The sequence below is a fragment of the Choloepus didactylus genome, chromosome 10 (assembly GCF_015220235.1).
Source record: "Choloepus didactylus isolate mChoDid1 chromosome 10, mChoDid1.pri, whole genome shotgun sequence".
Taxonomy (NCBI): Eukaryota; Metazoa; Chordata; class Mammalia; order Pilosa; family Megalonychidae; genus Choloepus; species Choloepus didactylus.
In genome coordinates, this window is record NC_051316.1 from 32,353,415 (window position 1) to 32,373,724 (window position 20,310).

At 42.5% G+C, this 20,310-nt stretch overlaps 1 protein-coding gene across 3 annotated transcripts in view; it reads left to right on the top strand.

Moving 5' to 3' along the window:
- The first annotated feature begins 3,679 nt into the window (after positions 1-3,679).
- The window catches only part of DAPK1 (death associated protein kinase 1), a 201,547-nt gene continuing 184,916 nt past the window's right edge, over positions 3,680-20,310 (top strand). Inside the window, exons 1-2 of one of the 3 annotated variants that reach the window (XM_037851022.1) lie at positions 3,680-4,061; positions 4,956-5,124. In XM_037851022.1, coding sequence (XP_037706950.1) covers positions 5,063-5,124 — 62 coding nt within the window. In that variant the 5' untranslated portion in view covers positions 3,680-4,061; positions 4,956-5,062. Of the gene's footprint in view, positions 4,062-4,453; positions 4,594-4,955; positions 5,125-9,841; positions 9,865-20,310 lie in introns of those variants that run through there. The other 2 variants (XM_037851023.1, XM_037851024.1) reach the window with 2 other exon arrangements.

The following is a 20,310-nucleotide window of genomic DNA, read 5'->3' on the forward strand; positions in this document are numbered from 1 at the left end:
TGTAAGGGTAAGGAAAGGTAGAGAGTATATCTGGAGGGGAAAGTGGATTATATCTAGCATAACCATACTTTGTTGGAATTGTTTATTTACTCATCGATTTCCCTAATTAGATTGTGTTACCTGGGGAGAGAAAATGCTCTTTAAAAAAAAGAAAAATCTCTGCAACGCTAGAATATAACATATGCTAGGTTTTCAATAATGGCATATTGATTGAATCAGTAAATATGGTGAATTAGGTGTTACTTTTAGTACGTGCTTTCTGAGCTTGCCACATGATTTCTGGAAGCCAGGGTGGAATGGGGAACAGAATGAGCTATATAATTTTCATTGCCTGATAAAAGGAAACATTATTTGGTCAGGAGAGACAAGTTCCCTTAGTGCTAAATGTGGGAGGAATCAGAAAGACTCATGTGACAGCCTGCATAAGAGGAACTCAACTGCATAATGAGTCGACTTAGCTTTAGAAGTGAAATCAAGGTGCAGGAAAATTCTTATGGACCACTTAAACATACTAGCCCTTGATAAAAGCCAAAGACATGTTTTAAAAAGTAACTTAGAAGCTAATGTGGTCCACTTTGGTTGCTTTTAGGCCATCTTGCAAAAAGAATGATTAAGCCTTAGACTTCAGGCTCTGCCTTCCCATCTCCCCAAAAAGACCTCTGATGCAATCCCTCCTGTATTCTCTCTTCTTTTCCCCTATCAGTCAACAGATGAAACGGATCCAATAGGAATGACAAATGCCCTGGGGGACAATGGAAACAGCAGGTGGCAGCAGCCTGGGTTCCTGAATGACTGTGTGGAGCAGAGAGCAGAGCTTTCTTAGGACCCCCAGTAAACATCTGTGCCGAGAGCAAGAAATAAACTTTTAATGTGTTAAACTTCTGAGATTCGGGATGTTGATAGCAGCAGTTACTTTACCCTGACTAATACAATCATAAAATTATTTTCAAAAATCCACTTGAGTCTGTTTCAAATGCTACCATCATGATTATCATAATCCATGGTTCATATCATAATCACATTTTTATGGAGGCGATTTCCACCTTGAGTCTCATAATTTGAGGATTATTTTATTTTTGTTTCTATTTGAGAAATTTCCCCCAGAGCCTTTCTTGCTGGAATATGATAGAAAATGTAATAATACCCAGCACTCTGATGTATTTTACAAAGCATGGCTTCATGCATTATCGCTTTAGATTCTCCCAACAAGTCAGAGGAATATGCAGGGGAAACATTACTGTCCCCATTTTGCAGGTGATGAAACTAAGACTAAGAAAGTTAAGTATAAAGTGGAAATAACAACTAATTTGCAGAGTTATTTGGAGATTAGGTGAGAGAATTAGTCTGCCTGGCACCTAGTATGTGTTGAGAGTTAAGTTTCCTGTTTCAGTTATCTATTGCTATGTAACAAACCACCCCAAAACAATCGTTTAAAACAAAAACAAGAATTTATTTTGTTTACAGAACTCGGACTGTAAAGATGCAAATAACTGGGAGTGGGTGTGTGGGGAACAGGAATAGCTGGGGGGGGGGGGTTCCTCTTTTTTCTCTGTAGTTTTTCCTCATGGTATCTTAGGAAGACAGTACTTCTTGGCAGCTGAAGGCTTCCAGACAGTGGAGACTGAGAGATGGAGAGGGACAGTGAGAGAGATCCTCAAACACCTTATGACCTAGCGTTGGAAAGAAGCACAGTGTCACCTCTACCACATTTTCTAGGAAGCAAGCGTCGAAGGCCAGCCCTTACTCATAGAAAGCGGAATCAGACTACTTTTGATTGCAGGAGTGTCAAGTAATTTGCAGACAGGTTTTTAAACTACCACATTTTCCCTCTCCAAAATGCTTGCCTAAATAAGTGCAGACACAAAGCTCAGGGGTAGGTGACTCAACCAAAGTCATTCGGCTGTTCATTGGCCCCATGACACTAAATCCAATTTTTGTGACTCCAAACTCCATGCTCTTTTTCACTATCCCAGAATATCTCCCGTCACCAGCACTGTCTAATAGGGCAGGTAAAATATACTGGCACACTGAAACAAGCATCCAAACAGATCCAATGCTTTTGATTGCCTGGCAAAACACACACATTTCTTTTGCAGGAAAAATATTACCCATGAAGCCATCATGCGTAAGCACTTTCCAAGTTTCTCCCAAACATCTGCGTCTTTTATTTTTTCCCCAACAGATGTATTCATTTGCATTTTTCCCAGATGAATCACTTATTTTGTTATTTCTGACTGTATTTCTCACCTCTCAAGATCCTTTTGTATTAATATTAATTCTCAAACCCACCACATAGGTTAATGCCACTTCTCAATTTGGAACCTTCCCCTTGATTCCATTATCATGATTGATGGATCTCAGGCCACTCCTAAGGACCTTTAAATGAAATATTCCTTAAGTAATCTTAAGATTACTGACCTAAGGCCTGAGGTCATTCTTTTGTTTTGTTTGTTTTCAAGCAGCCCAAATCTCCACAGTTAAAAATTTCTGTTGAACCAAAAAGAGTGCAAACTAACCCATTTTAGAAAACCTGGGAATTTGAACAACGGCATGGATCTGAAATCTTGGAGGGTTGTTGTATGAGTTTTTGTCTTTACAGGATATAAAATAAATTTCCCTGTAGGCGCTTTCCTCCATTTGGAGATCCCCTAGCAGAAAGCATCCTTTCTGCTTTCCCCACCCAAAGGGTTGGTGGAAGCCTGGGGTGAGAAGCAGAGAAAATGGATAAGGGGGTCTCCAGTGGTTATGGGGTCCCTAAGCAGACCATCACAGCCCAAAAGAAATATAATGCAAGTCACATATATACAATTAAATTTTCTGGTAGCCACATTTTAAAAAGTAAAAGGGAACAGGTGAAATCAATTTTAATAACTATCTTTATTTAACCTTATATACTCCCAATACTATCATTTCAACAAGTAATCAATTTTAAAATGTTAACCAGATATTTCACAGTCTTATATCCATAATGTCTTTGAATCTGAAGTGTATTTTACACTTCACATCTCAACTGAAACTAACTACATTTCAACTGATCAATAGCCAATACAACATTGGACCACACAAGTAGACCCTTCAGTTTCTGCTGTTTTGTTGGGCCTCTGGGACCCCAAGCCTTTCTTCTTTGATTGCATATCTTCTCAACGTTCAGACTTCAACTCAAAACACCTGTCCCAGAGAAGACCCTGTCTAATGGTCGAAGGGATCCCCCAACCCCCTCCCCCAATCCCTTCCCTGTCATTCTATATCCAGTTAGCCTGTTTTATCGTCTTCACAGAACTTACATTTTCTTAAATATCTTATTTCCTTGCATATTTGCTGTCTATCTTCTCCATTAGAATGTAAGTTTCACGAGGGCAGGTTTCCTTTTTTTTTTTTTTTTAATACTATTTTATTTTCAGAGATTTCGCCTTGCCGAGCACCATGCCTGCTTCACAAGGCCCTCAGGACACTTTTGCGGAACCAGCGAATCTCATCTTTCTAGAACCGAGCCGGAGGGGGCAATTCGCCGCGTGTCACAGGTGGGGCGACCGAGTTCCAGGCGGCTCTGCTCCCTCCCCCTCCGCGGCGTGGGTGTGGGGTGAGTGGGTGTGTGCGGGGGTGTGCGCGGTAGAGCGCGCCAGCGAGCCGGGAACGCGGAGCTTGGGAAAAGCAGGCAGCGCCGCGCACAACCAGCAGCGCCGGCCGGGCCAGGCAGCTGAGGGGTGGGTGGGCCGCGTTGCCAGCCCGCTCGCGGGGTCCCCATTGGCCGCCTGCCGGCAGCCCTCCGCCCCAGAGGTGGCGAGGAGCCGAAAGGCTGCGCCGGAGCCCGAGAGAGAGAGCCCGGCCGAGTCGACGCCAGGGACATTGTTCCCACCGCGGAGGGGACACGGCAACCCTCGCGGCTGCAGGGTCTGGAGCCGGCACCGCGGCGGACGCACGGGATCCACCCCCAACCCCCCCCACCCCAACTCGGTCCCTCCCTCCACTCTCGTCGCCACCCCGCTGGTCTCCGGCGCTGGCGCCTATGATCGGCCTCAGACAGCGCTCCGGAGGGACTCGAGGAGCTCCCGGGCGCCCGGGTGAGTGGCCGCGCGCGCCTCCCGGGGCTCCTCCCCGGCCCCGCCGCCTGTTTTTGCCATCGCGGCTGCCGCGCGGCGGGGCTTTCCCCGGCAGCGCCTCGGCAAGGGGGAAGGCCGGGGGGGGGGGTGGAACTTGGCTGCGGGGAGAAGTGGGATCGCAGACGGGAGGCGCTCCAGCTGGGCGGGCCGGGTCGGAACAGGTGGCGCGGGCCGGGCCGGGCGCTTTGTGTCCCGGCGTGGGGACCGGAGCGGGCGGCCGCGCCTCCCTCGGCCGCTCCTTTCCCTCCCCTGCTCCCCCGGGCGGCTGCACGCCGGGTCGGCCGGGTAACGGAGAGGGAGTCGCCAGGAATGTGCCTCCAGGGACTGCCTGGCTCGTGAGGAGGGAGGGAGGTAAAGGGGGTTAGCCGCGGAGGAGCGGGAGTCAAGAGGCGGCTCGGGGGCTACCATCGCCGCTGCGGGCTGGAGAAGGATGCTTCCAGCTAGGCGCATTCCGCCCGGGCGAGGGCTTCATTCTTCCGCGGCGCCCCTGGAGGTGGGGAGCTGGGTGGGCGTGTGTGCAGAGAAAGGCGAGGCGGGGATGCCAGCCCCTTCCGGAGCGGGTTCTGATCTATGCGGACCGTCCGGCTTTCGAGGATGTGGACCTCGGGGTGCGGTTTGGCTGGGCTCCCCGCCCGCGCCAGCGATGAAGGGTTGGGGGGCGTCCCTAATCCGGGTTTAACAAAGGGTGTGCCTCTCCAGCGGCGGGGAGCGGCAGCTCGGTGTCTCCTGGACACCCCCAACTGGAGACATGGCCTTCAGCGAGCAAGTCTTAGCCCTGGGGATGTCTACTTCCTTTTTGGGTTGTCATTTTATAATTCTTGCCAATTTTTTTTTTTTTTTTTTTTTTTTTTTAAGGCCTGGAGACTGATGCTTGAGGGGCCCAGGGAGGCGCAGGAGCTGTGGTGATGGTTTGGCAAGAGGAGCTGAAGTGCGCTGGGCTTTGTGAGGCGTGACAGTTTATCATGACTGTGTTCAGGCAGGAAAACGTGGATGATTACTACGACACCGGCGAAGAACTTGGCAGGTACAAGGGGTGCCGGAAGCTCACGCAACTGAAATGTGGGGGTGCATACTGTTGGGGGCAGTGGGCGGTAAACAAATGCAGTTGGAATCAGGCATCTCCCTCGCTCTTCCAGGAGATGGGCAAATTATAGAGAAAAGAGTTGCTAACTGAGCGAGGGCCAAGGACTAGAAATAAACCACCTAATCCACAGGATGTGGGTGTGGGGGAGAGGCTAGATTATGATGCAAAGTGTTTTATTGATCACAACCCCGGGACAAGAGCAGATTTAATCGTCGGCAGTAACACTCCTAAGCTTTTTACCTTTCTGAGACAATGAGGCAAACGTTAAGATTATAATTGCAACCGGAGGCAGCATTTATATGTGATTTAAAGAGTGCAAACTAATTAGCAGAATTTAAAAACCTTCATGCATCCCCTCTTTCTTAATTGTCAAGAGTAACATGAGCAAGTACTGGTAGGCAGTAAATGGAGACTTGTCAGATGCTGATGTTGGGTTTGGGTTTTGAAACTTCTTCAATCCAGGAATGTAATTATGGGTGGGTATTGGTGGTTGGGTTGGCTTCATTTACAATATTAAATTTTTAACAGATCAGTGAGAGTCTAATATGGCTGTCTGGATTTGGAGCTGTAGGAGCTGTGATTCTCAGTATAAACTCTTTCAGTTTGTAGATGAACAACGAATGATTTCTTTGGGGGGCTTTCCTATGCAGTTGCTGCGTTGAATTTGAGGGTCAGATCAGGAGATTTCTAAGGACTGCATTCCGTTTCATACTGTTTTTTATTGGGTGTTTCAGAGATGTTGTTGAGTTCCAGTCTACTTTAGCAGAAAACCCAATTTTCTTACCTAAATTTAAAATCCAACATATGGAATTTGACTGTGCTATATTGGCATTGTGAGTAAAGTAGGAAAAAGTTTAAGTATGTGTTTACTTATGCACGTATAGAAATAACTATTTTTCCATACACACCCAATGTCCTGTTACAAAGCCTCCTTTTTTCCTTCATGAAAAGGAAATTCAAAACACCCACATCCCAGATTACCTGACAAATATGAAAATTGAGCTTAACTCAATTTTTTTTAAAATTCAAGTCATAGTGCAATATGTAAGTTATTTAAAAAAAGCTATTATAACAGTATTTCTGTATATGTTTAGTATTGACTCAAAACCTGGATGGGAGCCTTGTGTTTATTATGTGATGGGAACTGTAAGTAAATGAATAAGAAGGAAAGCTCCCCCCAAATCATATGTCATGGGTATGTTTAAGCATACCCATTGAGCTTGTAGAGTATGTGGTTAAAATACTTGGCTTAACTAGAATTCAATCACTTTATTCCTGTGGTTTTCAGCAAGAGGAGTGATATATGGAGTTTTCCTTGAGGACCAAGGGAAAAGAAAGGTAAAAAAAATTGTAATTCAGTTTGTGCTCTGTGGCCTGATAATATAAAATCTGTTGTTGAAAAGGGTGATTAAAATTAGGTGAGGTGATTGCTTTATGAAAATAAGTATATTGGCTTATTTTCATTAAGGTTCTTTCGGTAGAATTATGTGTTATGAGAAAGAAACAGAAAATGAGGCCTCCCTGTGGCTGGTGAGGAGAGTTTGTGCTCCTTATTTCGTGGGCGTGATGACAAACCCTGGCCTCTGCTGGGAGGTAGGTGGTTTGCTCATTTGTCACTAGCATTTCGCTTTGATTTTGGCTCTGTATACATTTCCGGGTACAACTTTCTCCCCACTGTGCAAGACTAATTGACAAATTGTTTACTGAATAATTCCGTTTGTGTGAACTTTGAATTTGAAAGAAGTGCTTTGAAAAACTGGAAGCTGGGGATTTTTAAAAATAAAGTGCACATGTTCATCTATCTGATAAAGCTGTTGTCATTTTTGCCTTAAAATGGGGTACATGGTTGGGTTTTTTTGAAGGATTTGCAAGTCCTGTGACTTTTTTATGTCTGCTTTGGAAATAGCCACTTTCTGAAAACAAGTCCTGACTTAAGATGGGCATATGGGAAAGATGCTGGTTTCTGACTTAGGCCACTGGGAGGAGTTTACTGACAGAGAAATAGAAATGGGCAGGTATGTAGGACAAATGCAAAACCATTCTTAGCAGTGAGTGATAAGACACCAACACCCAGGATTTAAGACTTTTCCTGCATATCTTTTGCAGTCACATAAACAATAGCTACTAACCTTAAAAATGTACTGAGACAAAGACTATAGCTAGAGGAGGTTTTTAAAGAAGCAGAATATAGTGCTATTATTATTTTATTTTTAGAAAAACTGATAGAGAGTATGCATATGTGAGCGTGTGTGTTTGTGTGTCCGTATCGCCCAGAACTGCTATGAAAACTAGCTGTCAACTGTAAAGAACTTTATAAAGTATTACGATTATAATACAGCAGTGACAGATCACCACTGGACAGATATCTTGATTCAGAATCCACCTTTGAAACTTGTTAGCGTAATAAACTGTTCATTTATTCTCTGACCCTCAGGATTTTTATCTATAAATTGTTTCATGGCTGCTGTGGGAATCAAGCAAGGTCACATATATAAAAACATTTCATTAGCAGTAAAGAGCTACACAAATACAGATATTATTTGCAGGGCTGGCTGAAACGTGGGTATTCTAGGCAGGCTGATAACTTGGCCTGAGGCTCAAGATTCTTGAATTATCTGTTCATCTATTTGGGGGAGGGGAAGCCCTGCGGAAAAAGGGTTATGGGGAATCCCACTGCCACCCTGGTTCTGAATAATTCAGCTCTGGCTCAAACCTGCTCACCCCTCCAAGCAAAAACAAGTCCCTGCTATAAATGGAACCTGCCGTCTTCTCTTAAAGACAGTCTTCTTTTAGACTGTTTGGTGACTTTCTGTTTTGACTTCAGTAGGCCTGTTGAAATCTCTCCCTCTTACCCAGGAGGCTGAATCAAGAACTGCTTCTATTAGGTGGAATGCAATTTTCTCCGTCTGCTTTTATACTTCTGTTGTTTTAGTGCCCAAGATGCTTTAGCATCTCTTAATCAGTTGGCACTCAGGCAGCTGCAGGCTGGCTTGTCCCACCATAGGCTCTGATTACATCCCTGGTTGTTGTTTAGCCTAACCTGTGAGCTTTTTGGGCACCTCTCCAGACACTGCTCTCCTGAAGGACTGGCCGCCTTTCCTCTTCCCCTATCTGATCTTACATTATCTTAGTGACCTGAGTCCCACCTCTTTAATAAATCCATCCACAATGGAGAAATCCCGTGTACTAGCTGAAGGACTTGTGGGAAACTCGCCCTTGATCCATGACCATGGACTGCCTGGTGACATGTTATTGTAGAATTATAATTATTGTAATTATTGTAATACTTCTCATACGAGCTTGTAAGTTCCCTTAGCATGTGCTCTGCGGTTCCGTGATGTTGTGGTCCTTTCTCCCAGGGCCTGCAGTGTGCTGTATTATACCGGGCAGATATGTGATCAATAACTGAAGGAGCTAATGCAAATTGGCAGATGCAATACTGGGGCTAGGTGGGGATTTAAGATGCTGTTGGTGAATGCTGATGCTGATAGAGAGGCAGCATGTGCTGAGGGGCAGCCCTGTGCCCTCATTTGGGAAATGGGAGATGCCTCCATTTGCAGGGTGTGGTGAGAACATGACACATAGTCACAGCTTAATATATTATTTTTAATCATCTGTTTTCCCCCTTACGGCATTTACTGCATTGCATAGTAATTGCTTATTTGATCATCTTCTTTCCTCCCAAAGTCGTAACCTTGCACTTGCTCATCATTTGTTTTTTATCTCTAGTGCTCAGTTAGATGCATGCCTCTTAGTTAGGTGCTCAATCAATACTGACTGAATGGACTGATATATGCAGAGCACCTTGAATATATATAATGGGCCCTCAGAAAATGATGATTGTAATGGAGATGAACTGAGGATATTAAAATTCCTAGCTCATAAAAATAAAAACTGCTTTTGCATTCTCTGTAGCCGAATAGTCATGTGCATGGCATCCAAAATCTCCAAGTACAAGATTAGTTTTAAACACAACATAAAGTGGAACATTACATATTTTACATTGTTTTGGAAGGTCAGTGGAAGCTAAAAATTCAGTTTAAAGCATTCCCATTTTGGCATAAAATCCGTAGGCATTTTAATTGAAGCAAAGAATTGTAATAAACCCTGACAGTCCAATTACATTTTTCAGTTTGTTTACTATGGATTACAGGAGTTAGTCCTAAGAATAATAGAAATCCTGTGTGAACTGAAAAAGGGAGAGACTTTCCGGCTTGTTTTCTCTTTGCAAAGTGGAACTACAGGCTACAAACATGTCGACTAGTAGATCATCCTTTTGGGAGTGTGCCAAGTGTGACTTTTCTCTTTGCATTTCTTTTTTTTTTTTTAAAAACTATTAACTTTGTAAAAAAAAAAAGTCAAAACAAAGCAAAGCAAAGGAATAAAAAAACACATTTTTTTTTTTTGTGTTTCTGATTCTACATACCCTCAGATGTGTCCTCTGATAGGAAGGGCTGTGAAGTTTTAAGAGAGATAAAGTTCAAAAACATATACTAGAAGTAAAGGCCATTTTAATGGTTTTAAAATTCTGTGCCTTCTAGGGAGGTCTAATAATAGTCTTCTAAGATGCGAGGGGAGAGGATCCTGACAGTAGAGAGCAGCAGTTGGGCTGAATGCTGTCTTGCTGGCACCGGGCACGTATTTCGGAACTACTGGGACTACCGTGCAGAGATACGTTAGGTAAGGTGGGTCCAGGAATATAGGAGATCAGAGTACTTACTGATGGAGAAGCCAAGGATCCTTGAAGCAGATTTCTTGGTCTCCCTCTGTGCCCTTGCATCTCACCCAACCATTTATGGATCTAAAGACCCCGTAGCACTGCACGCCCCTGCAAAGCTTGAAAAACACAGCAACGTTACAGAGGTGGATCCTCAGATTAATTTCTCTTAAGTATAGGCAGATGTTACATCAGGAGAGACAGCATCGTCTCTTTCAGCTTGTCCTCTTGTCTCCCAGCAAAGCTGTATCCCCTCCAAGGCAGGGACCCGTTCTTTGTAAGTGAGTTTGGGGAAAGAGGATGAGTGGGTGGGAGGCACAAATGCTCACTGATAGCTACCTTTCAGGAATGGTGTAGTGGTGTCAGACGAGTTCTCAGCCAGGCATGTAACAAGGTCAGGATTATATGTTCTCTACCCTCAGTGATGACCAGGTGGCTTCCTACAGGGAAAGGTGGTATAGCCGTGAACTTTCACCCTTAATTCTCGCCAACTGCTGTGGGTACCTAACCTAGCCAGGCATTTTGTACAAATGGAACTTTAGTATAAATTTATTTCTGCTCACAAGTAAAGGGAAGCCACTTATTGGTGGGAGGAGAGTGGCTTCTGTCGGTCAAAGGAAGCCCGGAGAACCTGACTCTTAGACCTAGAAGAAGGCTGGTCATCAGCGAGGCCACCCTTCTCATTTTAAGTGGTTGGTGTGCAGAGATGTCAAGTGACGTTTTCAAGGCAGCTGGTTAGTAAATAACAAATGATAGAACTGGAAAATCAGGCCAGGCCTGTTCCATCGTGGTCTCCCAGACTACTTATGCTTTGGCAATTTTCCTTCTTTGGAAAGCTAAAATAAATATTGCTATTTAAGAGAAGCGATTTGAGCTGCCATTTAATGCCAATCCATTTCAATCTCTGCATAGGAAAGGATGGTTAGGGAAAAGTGGGAACCACTTCTCGAAGCTTTTCATTTTAATCCCAGCCAAAGGCAGCCAGGTTTACCGTTTAAGCTTACAACTTTTATAGGCACTTTGCTTCACGGTTGAACCTTTTTTTCCTTGTCCAGATGGCTTGTGTACAGTTATGAACGGTGTCAGTGTGTGGTGTAGTTTTACCCAAGTCCCAAAGTTAATAGGTTAGCTTTTTAGAACATTCACAAAACACACTTTTTATTATTTAACCTTTGAGTAATGTAATGTATACGAGTCTTGGATCTAGAATTAAACGTGCCAGGTGGGCTTACCCCCTAAATGATCAACAGTTTCTCATTTCATTAAACAGCACCAGTTTGTCTAGTTTAGACCTGGTGGGTGATTGTGTGGGACTTTATGTGGAAGGTAATAATTATTTTGCTGGGGTTTGCTATGGTAAATTATGAAAACAGAATGCATCATCTCTCGGCCTTGAAGGAGATTATTTGGCAGTCTAATTATTTATAGTAAATCCAATTTATCACTTTGTTACATTCATTAACATTCTAAATGAATTCCTTTAAGAAGTTAGGAAAGGGGGGAAGAAAAAGTTGGCATTTGGATTTTCTACCTCTTCTAATTGAAATGATTGTGGTAACTTTCTCCAACTAGGAAGCCTTTTTTGATAAAACAACAAGTGTAGTTACATCCAAATATAGGTTTCCTATGCTAGGTGGGTTTTTGCAATGAAAAAGACTACAGCTTAAAATATTTTGTGTTTTATTTTCAATCCTAGTCCAAAAAAACAAAAACAGTCATGTGGTAGTAATTAATCTTGAGTGGTACCTGACAAGTTGATCCATAGTGACGCATGTGTATCACTTCTCTTTTTTAGGTGATATCGAGAGCTGGTGTGACTTACAGATCACACTGGGGTCATTTAAGTATAATGTTGCCTACCATAGAGAAATAACCATGTGATTTTTATGTTCTGTCCTACCTGCTGACATTTCAATTTTGAGCTTAAGAAATGTTATTCAATAGTCTAATCTATATTCACTGAGATCTTAGGAAGAGGAGGAGATTGGGAGAATGTTGTCATTTTTTTTTTTCCTTTATAAACATTCAACTTTGGGTGAAGTACATAATTTTTGAACAAATTAATGCTTGTAAACTGCTGATCTCTGGGTTTGGATAGTTTATGTCAATGGTGCTTAAATTCATAAACCTGATGGTTTGGGGCCGAGAAATTTGGTGACTATGGAATCTCTTTTGGGATTCATTTTATTTTCTGGCAAAACCTCCTAATTATTCTTACTTAGATGTCTGTGGTAAATGGGACTGGTTTTTAAAAATATTTTCAGTACAGTTGATATGTAAGTTTTCTCCTACAAGGAATGAACTAATTTCCATATATTTTTTCCATTGTTGAATAGTTCTTCAGTTCAGCGTCTTCACATTTGAAATAATGCAAGCTTTTCCTTTTGAACTTAAAAAGATTTTCACGATTTTTGAGACCTTACTTCAGCCCTCTGTGTTCTTGTTCTGAACCCCCGTGTTTAATTTTCCAGTTGAAAAAGAAATGCAGAAGAAGTATTCAATGCTTTTCATTTGTTGTGTCCTGAAAGGAATCTGATTTTCTTCTGAGTTGCATGTCTGTGGGTCTGTCTAGCAACTTACTGGTCTGTCTTTATTTGGGCTGTATGGGAAGGAGGGAAGGTGTGATTTACATGATGCAAGAAACAGAGGGATAGAGGGAATGACTGGGGGAGAAGACGTCAGTATATAATGCTGATTCAGTTTTAACGTTTCCACCTCCCCTTTGAGACGTTTTAATAAATTGTTCCACCTCTTCTGTCTAAAGTTCAATTGTTTTTTGCAATCTGCAGTTTATGGGTAAGCTGCAGAAACGTGTGTCTCTGGTTATGTGATGATAGGATGCAACCTTTTGCGTGTAACATTTAATAGACTTGGGAGTTGCTTCATTTTACAAAAAAGAAAAAAAGCTGCTTCACTTTGCAGAAACAAAGGTAGGGGAGTTCCAGGTACATGTGTGCTGCAGAAAACAGACTTTTTAATGGGTTAGCACTGAAGTTTGAGATACTGAATGACACAGGAAACACAGAGGAGCTGTCCTTAGAAATTCAGTAAGCCAAAAAGCACTGAGATTATTTGCTACCTTAAAATATATATTTTATTGGTCCTTAGAATATATGTCTTATTTAACTCTGTATACTTGGAAGCAGAACCTGTTAATGGTTTCTGCTGTACGTACATACTCCTGGATGTGAATATAGAAAGCTGTCTCTTTCTAGACATTGTTTTTGCCACTCAGAACGTCTTTAATCAGCATGTGAACTGCTGTGAGTGATGCAAAAAACTCATCGATTTTGTTGTCAGGAGTTCCGCTGGCTTCAGATATTCACAGTTTTGCTTCCTTCCCCGCGGCAGCGTTTGGAATGGCCCTTTTCCTTGCTTGGTTGAGTTACTCGAGTCTGTAAATGTAGTGGCACCAGTGTGTTCACCAGCAAGGCCCGCTGGCTTTAGGTACTGCTGTTCTTTTTTTCCTTACTGAAATTGCTTTTGCCACATCGTGCAATAGGAATGAAGTGGAATCTTCCTTTGTTATCACATTTTGTGGCAGGCCTGGGACGTTATTCTTGGCATTTCTTTTCACTGTCATTCAAACAAGCTTTGTAATAGATGGAAGTTATTTACATTTAGAACTGATAACGGTTTGTTTGCTCCAAGCACCGTCATAGATTCCACCTCACGTAGAGCGTCAGGCATCTGACTCAATTGTTTGGGAGAGGAAGTGATTTAGCAAAAGCTGAATATTTTCCAGGATGAAATGTTATCAGTGTGTGCTTTCCTTCCCACCCATCCTTTGGCATGAAGGTAGGAAAGCTTTGCGAATATGGCAGTGGACAGGGGGACATAAACATAGTTGCAGTGTGAAAGTGTGAAGTGCTTTGCTTTTGCTAAATGTGATTTGGGCATTGAATGGGTGTACCCTGTTTTATGAATATTGTTAATTAACACGGACCATCCTTTGTAGACCTCATCGTCAGAAGCAACATTCTCTTTAACGTGGATAGTTTAAAAAAAAAATCACCTGCATTAGAAACAAGTGAAAACCCAGAGAAATAAGAAGCAAATATGAAATGACCTGGTAGGTTTCAGCCCGCAGCCTTCTCTATAGCATGTCCACCCCATTCCACCCTGAGCGTTCTCTTTATTTCCCACATCCCTTCACTGTTAGGATTAAGCAACTGATCACTCTGTATGGTTTTCTGATTGGTGTATGTATATGATTCTTGGCTCCCCCTATGGACTGCACATTGCCTGAGTGTAGAAAATGTGGCTTTTTGTGTCTCTTATGCTGGGTGCTGTTAAGCTAAGTGCATGTTAGGCCTTGCTTATTTGTCTTATAAAGGTCCATGTTAGGATGTAAGGAAATGGATGGTGGTGATGGTAACACAATATGGTGAATGCAGTGAACTCCAGTTTATTGCATACTTGAAAGTGGTTAAAATGGGAAATGTTATGAAAAATGTTATAAAAACTTTTTTGAAAAAATAAGAAAAATTAGAATAGTGGTCTAGGGCTTTGGACCCAAATCCTTGACTTCACCCTACACTAGCTTTTACCTTGGGAAAAATCATTGGCTTCTGTGAGACTCAGTTTTCCCATCTGTAAAATAGGAATAATAATCATACCTACCTCATGAAGTTGTTGTGAGGATTAAAAATGAGCCTGCACGAAATGTGTGTAAAGTGCTTGGCACAGGAAGTGCTCAGTAATTGGTGGACATTGTTTAACAAAAAAGAGCGAGATCGAAAGAGAGCGAGAGAGCCTGTATAACATGCTTCTAAATCTGTCTGAGTGGGGTCTTGGACTCTTTTCCTCTTACTTACCCAGGCTCTGGTTCGGCTTTTCAGTTCCTTCTTCTTTCCCTTTCTTCTCTACTTCTCGTGTCCCTTGTTGCTTTAGCCTGCTGGGTGGGCCCATTCTGCCAAGTTTGACTTTGTTGACCTGATCTGATCTTCTAGCTGTGCTCTGCCCCATTCTGACTGGGCTTTATGGGTTGGGTTCCCTGGTGAGTCGTCTGATGATTGTTAAGGTTCCTGGGAAACAAATTAACTAGGGATTTAGCTGTGCATTTGAAAGTGGGGTGCTGGAGGCAGGGCTTAAAGGGATGCCACTTTCAAAGTCCACCCAGACACCATGGGAAAAGGGAGGGAGAAGCTTCACGTTAATGAGGATCTATTAAGATTTAGAGATGAGATCAGGGACCCCAGGGCAGCTAAAGACTTGCCCTAGAGTCAGAAAGGAGTTAGCTGCTCTGTAAGAGAAATGCTTTGAGGCATAGCCATTTTGACCTTTGGGAATCCAAAGCCTGTGTCAGCGCAGAAATTCATGTTTTAATACGGTGTACTCCAATTCCCGAATTGAGCAGCTTTCTTTTAAAATTAAACACAGTCTTATGCAACCAAAGAAGACACTATGAATTTGATCAGAGAAAAAAAATAATTTGATTTTTATCATGGATCTGTATGGAGGAAAAGAGTCTGAAGAGTGAGCACTGAGAGTTCCTGACCCAGATAAGCTTGCCACAGAATGCAAGACATAAGGCAGATTCTGAAACTTCATTCATTTCTGACACATACTAATTTAAGATGTGAAAATGAGTGTTTTGCCAAGCCAAAACTGTCCGTGCCAAGAAAAGCCTATTAGGTTGGTGGCTGAAAGGCTGAATTGTTGGGATTTGCTTAATGGCGAGGCCTTGCCAGCTGCCGTGGGTGAATGCCCACTCGCACGTTTGAGTGCTCGTCCTTGTTTCCCTGGAGTGGAGTCTGGTTTATTCAAGGAACATGGCTGCAGAATGACAGGCTGCTTCAAAAAATGATGCTTCCTTATTCTTTGGGCCCATTGGGTATGTATCGTTAGTGGTAGTTTAGTTTATGAAGGTAACATTAAATTTAAAAGGTTACATTTAAAAAGGAAAATGTCTGGAAATTGGTCCTGTAAGGTGAATTCAGGTGAAATATCAGAGAATGGAAATGCTACATTATATACAGGCAACCTACATAGGCTGTTAGAACTGTCATTCGAAACATCATGAGTGAATTTATTCATACATTGGGGGTTTACTGAACATCTGAATGATATAACCCTTGCTGCGGAATTCGGCAGATCCTTTTATCTCAGCGAGTTTCCAATCAAGTAGGGTAGACAGAACACAACCGACAGTAATACAGTGCCTAAATAGGTAAGCAAAGTATGAAAAAATGTTTTTGGAGTTCAGGCATAGCGGGATCATTCTGACTTGGAGGAATCATCCATTTATTCCTTCAGATCCTTGTGGGGAACAAAAAAGTGTACGCTGGCAGTACGAGAGTGGGTACGTGCGTACATCTCCTTGCCTGTATTCCCTGGAAGAAACTGTGAAAATCAGACATGAAAGAAACTTAAGATTTACTAGGAACCTGCTTCTAGACCAGGAACTAGAGGTAGATATTATGGCCCACATTTTAGAGATAGAAAAACTGAGACTCTGAAAGACATTGACCCTGGATAATGTGTTTAAAATGGTGGAGCCGACAGTTGGACTCCCATCTGCTAAACTATTCCTGGAAATTGGGTGATGGGTGGTGGCAGCTCATTTTGTGACCCCTTCTTTCGTGCTCTCTTGGAAGGGACCTGCGGGCCAACCTCCTTGGCTCTTGCAAAGGTGTGGTTCAGATCAAGGAAGGCTTTACGTCAGAGGAGCATTCAAGTTGGATTTTGATGTAGGGGGTCAATAGGGAGAGAAGATTGGGGTAAGTGAAGGGCAGTCACTCTTGGATGAAACTTGTAGATAAATCCAAGATCCTTTTTAGACAAGTGTGGAAACTGAGACTGTCCACATAAGGAAGAAGGGAAGGTTGGTTGAGGATCCAAGAGATTTAAGGATTCAAGGATCCAAGGATTCAAGAGAAGAAACTGAGGCTGAGAGAGAAGTTATGATTTCCCCAGGGTCACACACGGCAAATCTGTTATTGTCACCTGGACTAGAACTTGGTTTTGCTTCTTAGCCAGGGAGTGTGTCTCCATGTCCTCAGGAAAGAAGGCTGGATTGTTCAAAGGCTTTTTGCTTCATGCATTTTTTTCATGTACTTTATTGAGATATATTCACACACCATACAATCTGTATGAAGCATGCAATCAGTGACTCACAGTATCATCACATAGTTGTGCATACAACCCCATGATCAATTTTAGAACATCTTCATTACTCCAGAAAAAGAAATAAAAATAAAAAAGAAAACCCAAATCCTCTCATACTCCTTTTACCCCCCATTATTGACCCATAGTATTGGTGTGGTACATTTGTTACTGTTGATAAAAGAGTATTAAAATATCACTGTTAACTGTAGTCCATAGTTTGCAATAGGTACATTTCCCCCCCGTAAACCCCTCTATTATTAACTCCTTGTAATAGTTTCATATATTTGTTCTATTTTATGAAAGAACTTTTTTCTATTTGTACAGTTAATCATGGACATTGTCCACCACAAGAATCACTGTGTTATATATTCCCATGTTTTAACCTCCAACTTTCTTTCTGGCGACATACATGACTTTAAACTTCCCCTTCCCATCACATTTACACACCATTCAGCACTGTTAATTATATTCACAATAATGTGCTATGTCAACTCTGTCCATTTCCAAATGTTTAATTTCAATCTAGTTAAACATTCTGTACATATTAAGTAACCACTCCCCATTCTTTAGCCTCATACTATATCCTGATAACCTATATTCTATATTTTATGTCAATAAGTTTACATATTATAATTAGTTCATATCAGTGAGATCATACAATATTTGTCCTTTTGTGTCTGACTTATTTCATTTAACATAATGTTTTCAAGGTTTACCCATGTTGTTGCATGCTTCAGGACCTCATCCCTTCTTACAGCTGAATAATATTCCATCGTAAGTTCGTGCCACATTTTGTTTATCCATTCATCTGTTGATGGACACTTGGGTTGCTTCCATCTTTTGACAATTGTGAATAATGCCACTGCGAACATTGGTGTGCAGATGTCTGTTGCTTCCCTGCTTTTGGATCTTCTGGGTATATCCTGAGTAGTGGGATTGCCGGGTCATAAGGCAGCTCTATACTTTGCTTCCTGAGGAATCGCCAAACCATCCTCCACTGTGGCTGTAGCATTTTACATTCCCACCAGCAGAGAATAAGTGCTCCTGTTTCTCCACAACCTCTCCAGCACTTGTAGTTCATGCATGTTTTAATTGAATTTAATTTTATTGTCGGTTTAAATAAAAATTCTACCTCTCCTATTAGTTTTCTTGCTTGTCAAAAAGCTTTATTATTAAGAATGAACAAATAAACCATGGAGATGGTAGATGACAGGATGGCTCTTTTTTTTCCATATCTGAAACCCAATGTAAATCTAGAAGAATAAATTTGCCGTTTTCCAGAAGACATTCGTTTGGAAGACAGTTAAAGAATAATGGCACAAATGGAATCTTCTTCTCTTGGGAGGAATAGCTGTGAGGAGTAGGTTCCACTTATTTTGGGTGGGACCAAACATACATTTGAGGGACTGAGAAAGATCCCTTCAAATAAAATCTGTCTCAGTGGTAGGAGCTCTCGAAGGGACCTTTTCAAGAAACCCTGTGTTTTAGCTCAGTGAGGGTGATGTGAGGGGGTAGGTGGGCAGCACAGTAAGGGGGCTGTTATTAGGGCAGAGGCTAAGCGAGGCTCTCACCTCAGCACTAGGGACATTCTGGTTAATTCTCCATTTGAGGGGCTCTTCTGTATATTTGGCAGCATCCCTGGCCTCTACCCATGAGGTGTAGTAGCACCCGTTCTCCACTTGTAGCAGTCAAACATGCCTCTAGATTTTACCAAATAGGGTTAGGGTTAGGGTTAGGGTTAGGGTTAGGTTAGGGTTAGGGGCAAAGTTGCTCTCCCTTTCCCAAATTGAGAACCAGTGGGCTACAGGATGAAGACAGGGACGTCTTGACTGGATGGACTTAGGGTGCTGGAGCTGATTGCAGGCAACGGGAATCCTGCACCCAGTAGGCAAAGGAAATGACCCTGAGCCGCCGGTGGAATGAGCTAAAAGAAGATATTGACCTTGGATGTCCAAAGCTGAGGAGGGAAGAGAAACGGCTGTCAGACAGTGTGAGCCTGAGTTCTGGGGAAGTCACCTGGAAATGGGCATGGCTGTTTAGTCTGGCCTGTATGTTCCATTCAGATGTGGACGGGGCTGCTGTGTGCCAGAAACCTGGGGTGGGACTGACAGTGACTAAGACACAGTGGACCTGCTGGGCAGAACTCTGGACGTCACTCTACTGGCCGTGATGGCTACTAGAATGAATCACTTTTCCTTCTCAATGCTGAGCACAGTTGTAATGATTGTCTATCTGTATAATTATTATTTTTTTATATTCATTTTATTGAGATATATGTATAATTATTTTAAATGTCATTCTCTTCCTTAAACTTGGAAGCTCCTTGTGATCAGACACTGTGTCTTGTTTTCTGCTCTCCCATCTAGCACGTGACCTGGCACCAAGCAGGTCTCAGTAAATATTTATTGAAGGGATGATTTGAATTAAAATCGGAGGGTGAACGTCAGTTTTTGAGATGAACCAAACCCAGCATGACTGGATTTAACAGACATGAAGATGAAGCCAGGCTATTAAGTTGGGGGGAAAGAACAGTTGCCCAAGAAAAGCAGATAAACGGAGGCCTGACTGGAAAAGAAGCTGAGTGTTTTCATAATCTAGGAACTTCCCGGGAACCAGTGGACTCATGACTGCATTCAAAAGAGAAGACAGTTTTAGGCTGCATCTATAGAGACTGAGTATCCTCCTCAGGGGAGGTGCTGGTTCCTCTTTTTTCTTTGAGGGTCACCCTACATCTGGAACAGGGTAGTATTCTCTTTTGGGTCCCTTTAAGTGTGTCACTGGTAGATTTGGCGTATTGCTTCCCTATGAAGTTAGATACCATCCACTCCTTTCCCAAAATATTACTATGTTTAATTCCTCCCAGTAGCCTCTAAAGGGGCTCCTCTATTTCAGAGTTTGGCAAACTTTTTCTATGAGGATAGTAATTATTTTCAGCTTTATGGGCCATGTAGTTGCTGTTGCAGCTACTCAGCTCGGCTGGCGTAGCATGAAAACAGCCACAAACAATATGTAAATGAATGAGTGTGGTCATGTTCCAATAAAACTTTATTTACAGAAACGGGCAGTGGGCCGGATTTGGCCAATGGGCCATAATTTGGCGACTTCTGCTGTATCTTCTGGATGAAAAACCAAGGCTCGAAGTGATTAGATAATTTAATTTGCCAAAACAAGTAATTGGCAGAGCTGATATCGACACCCAAGTCTGTCTGGCTCCAAAGCTTATACTTTTAAAAAGTTTAGCATGCAGTTCACAAACATGCATGGGATGGCCTCTTGGATGGAGATGGACACCAAGATGC